At 42.1% G+C, this 2603-nt stretch overlaps 1 protein-coding gene across 1 annotated transcript; it reads left to right on the top strand.

The window, feature by feature from the left end:
- The first annotated feature begins 1873 nt into the window (after positions 1 to 1873).
- Positions 1874 to 2353, top strand: LOC124160471 (scaffold attachment factor B2-like). The gene has a single exon (XM_046536325.1). The coding sequence runs from the start codon at positions 1874 to 1876 to the stop codon at positions 2351 to 2353; it is 480 nt and encodes a 159-aa protein (XP_046392281.1).
- Positions 2354 to 2603: the final 250 nt, after the last annotated feature.

Here is a 2603-nt window from a genome sequence, read left to right as displayed (position 1 = left end):
GGCGCCCCGCCGGAGAAAGGAGACTATTTGTCGCCTGGGAGAGTACTAGTCTCTCGACCCAAGTCCGTAAGCCCCCTCAAGCGCCTTTGGCGCCCCAGACGGGCGCTTCAGTTACGTCCCCCTCAAGAGCCCGACGTATCTCTTTCTCCCATGGAGAAAGTGCGTATCTCGACAGTGTTTTGTTGTATTTTCTCAATATGGCGCGTTTTCTTTCAAACCATAGAATATTATTGCTAGTATATGAGGTGCATTTAAGAGAAGTGGGGCAATTAACACCAGTGAGAAATTGTTGCGGGATATTAATAAACCGTTTGAGGCGAGGGAGGAAGATTTCCGGCCGCATTAGCGGAGAAGGTTGTCCTATCCGTCCTTCGATGGTCCGATTCTCTTCCTGCTGAAAATCCATCACCCTCAATGGCAGACAAAAACACCGCAATCCTATGAAATAACAATTATCTGTAGCTCTGAATTCTTTTCGTGTAAGTAGCGGGGTTTAGAAAGCTAATGCTAATTCAGAGAGCGCAAGAAAAGCACTTTAAATAATAGAAAATAACTTCTAAACAGTTACCTATGAAAAGCAACAGATAGTTAATGAAACACAAGACATGCCCTTATTGTTAAAAGAACTTATTCCACGACAATGTAATAGAGTTTCACCATTTCATTGGTTTCACGAATACGACTGCTCAGCATAACCGTGTGCACACAACATGAGATCGCGAATCGGTTCCGCTGTCAACACATTACAGAAGCTATAAATGTACTTCAATAATAAATGAATATCCACAAACTAAGTACTAGCACACACCGTAAATATAAAGTGAGACATAGGCAAATAAAATATAAAAAAACTGGAAATCACTTCCACTCTTTTATTCATCACGAACAACTTACAATCACTAAGCTCGTTATGATAAAAACAACTATTAATTCACTGATTTAAAGCCAGAAATTAGCCCACGAAAGAGGCATAGGTGACTTTTCTGACTATTATTCGTTAATATACTAGAAAAAGAAACTTCACACACAGCTTTGATCTTGATAGCTTGATCGTGAAATGTCAATGTACCTATCCGATGAACAACGGAGGTGAACACGCCACTGACAATGTTTACATTGCTGTCAGACATTAATCGATATGGTAATAACACTGCTTACAATTCAATCACGATGGAGCACTGATAATTACAACTCTTAGCCGATATTTTTGTACATTGCAACCACTGGCACTGTGATTATCAGCAGATGATTTACGGGAGTTGTCACATTGACAATAACACAATTTTGGCACAAAAGATGTTTGCACAAATCTGCAAGCAGCGAGCAAAAGCTGTATTCACATTAGAAATATACTCTTAATTTTCAACTTTGGTGAGGTTGTAATTGATACGAAATGAAGAATTTACATGGTGACAAGCAAAATTTACGGGCACTTGGATTTAGCCTTGCAGCCGCTTGCAAGCGAGGAATCACTGCGCGCGGTCAAAAAAGTAGTCCCGAGTTTAGTAAGTCATAATGAGGTTATTATGCATTTAATTTAGAAAATATTTGCATGGATGAGTTTGACATAAAATTAAAAACATTTTAAAATTGCACACGGTTAATTTTTCGATAAATCAAGCTCCAATATCAGATTCGCCTTAGAAATTTTTCATACTACCCATCGGAGCGAGTTTTCTCCCATCCGAACGGGAGAAACAGTTCTCTCTACCGAGTTACCGACTTGGGTCGGGAGACAATTTTGGGCGAGAACTCTTTCTCCCAAACGAGGCGCCCCAAGTTACCGACTTGCCCTCCAGAAGGGGACAAATACATAGATTATAGTGTTTGTTTTTTGTATGAAGCACGACTTATTTTCAATCGAAGTAGGAGCATGGCTTCAAAGGCAGCTAAGTTAAGTGAGTTGAAAGGTGCGGATTTGAAGCGCGAGTTGGCGGAACGTGACATGGAGACTAGCGGGACGAAAGCAGTCCTTCAATTGCGACTTAGTGAGGCGCTTCAGGCCGAAGGCGTGGACCCCGAGGATTTCTCCTTCGAGATGGAAGTCGGCGCGCATGAATTCACGCATTTCCTCACTGTATTTAAAGAAGAGCGTGCCGAGTATTCCAGAACTTTGAAAGAAATTGCCAGTAATATTCGCACGATCAAAGACGAATTGCTGGCGAAGATCTCTGAAGTAAAATGTGGGTTGGAAGACGACGTCAGAGAATTAAAGGACAAGCTTGAAAATGACGTTAGCGGAGTAAAAGATGAGCTGGAAGCAGATGTCAACGACATGCAGGAAGAACTAAAATACGTCACTTCGGAAGTACAAGGCGTGCAAGAGAGATTAAGGATCGTAAAAGAGGATTAAAAAATGGTTGAAGTCGACGTAGAGAAGCGTTTTGAAGATCGTCTGAAAACTCTCGCTCAAGAATTGACGCAAACGGGCACTGTTGGAGTATTGTCAGGACTAGCACCTAGTATCAAGGCCGTGCGTGTAAAACCACCTACAAACGACGGCAAGATTCCTTGGTCTACTTACTTCAAAAAGTTTGAAGCCGTCGCCAACGCCAACGGGTGGACGAAGGAAGACAGAGCTACGGGCTTGATTGTGGCGCTGC

The sequence above is a fragment of the Ischnura elegans genome, chromosome 6 (assembly GCF_921293095.1).
Source record: "Ischnura elegans chromosome 6, ioIscEleg1.1, whole genome shotgun sequence".
Taxonomy (NCBI): Eukaryota; Metazoa; Arthropoda; class Insecta; order Odonata; family Coenagrionidae; genus Ischnura; species Ischnura elegans.
The sequence above is the reverse complement of the archived record's forward strand: the minus strand, read 5'-3'. Positions and strand labels throughout refer to the sequence as shown.

Coding starts and splice junctions, on each gene's coding strand:
- LOC124160471 (XM_046536325.1), top strand. CDS start 1,874: ATGGCTTCAAAGGCAGCTAAGTTAAGTGAGTTGAAAGGTGCGGATTTG.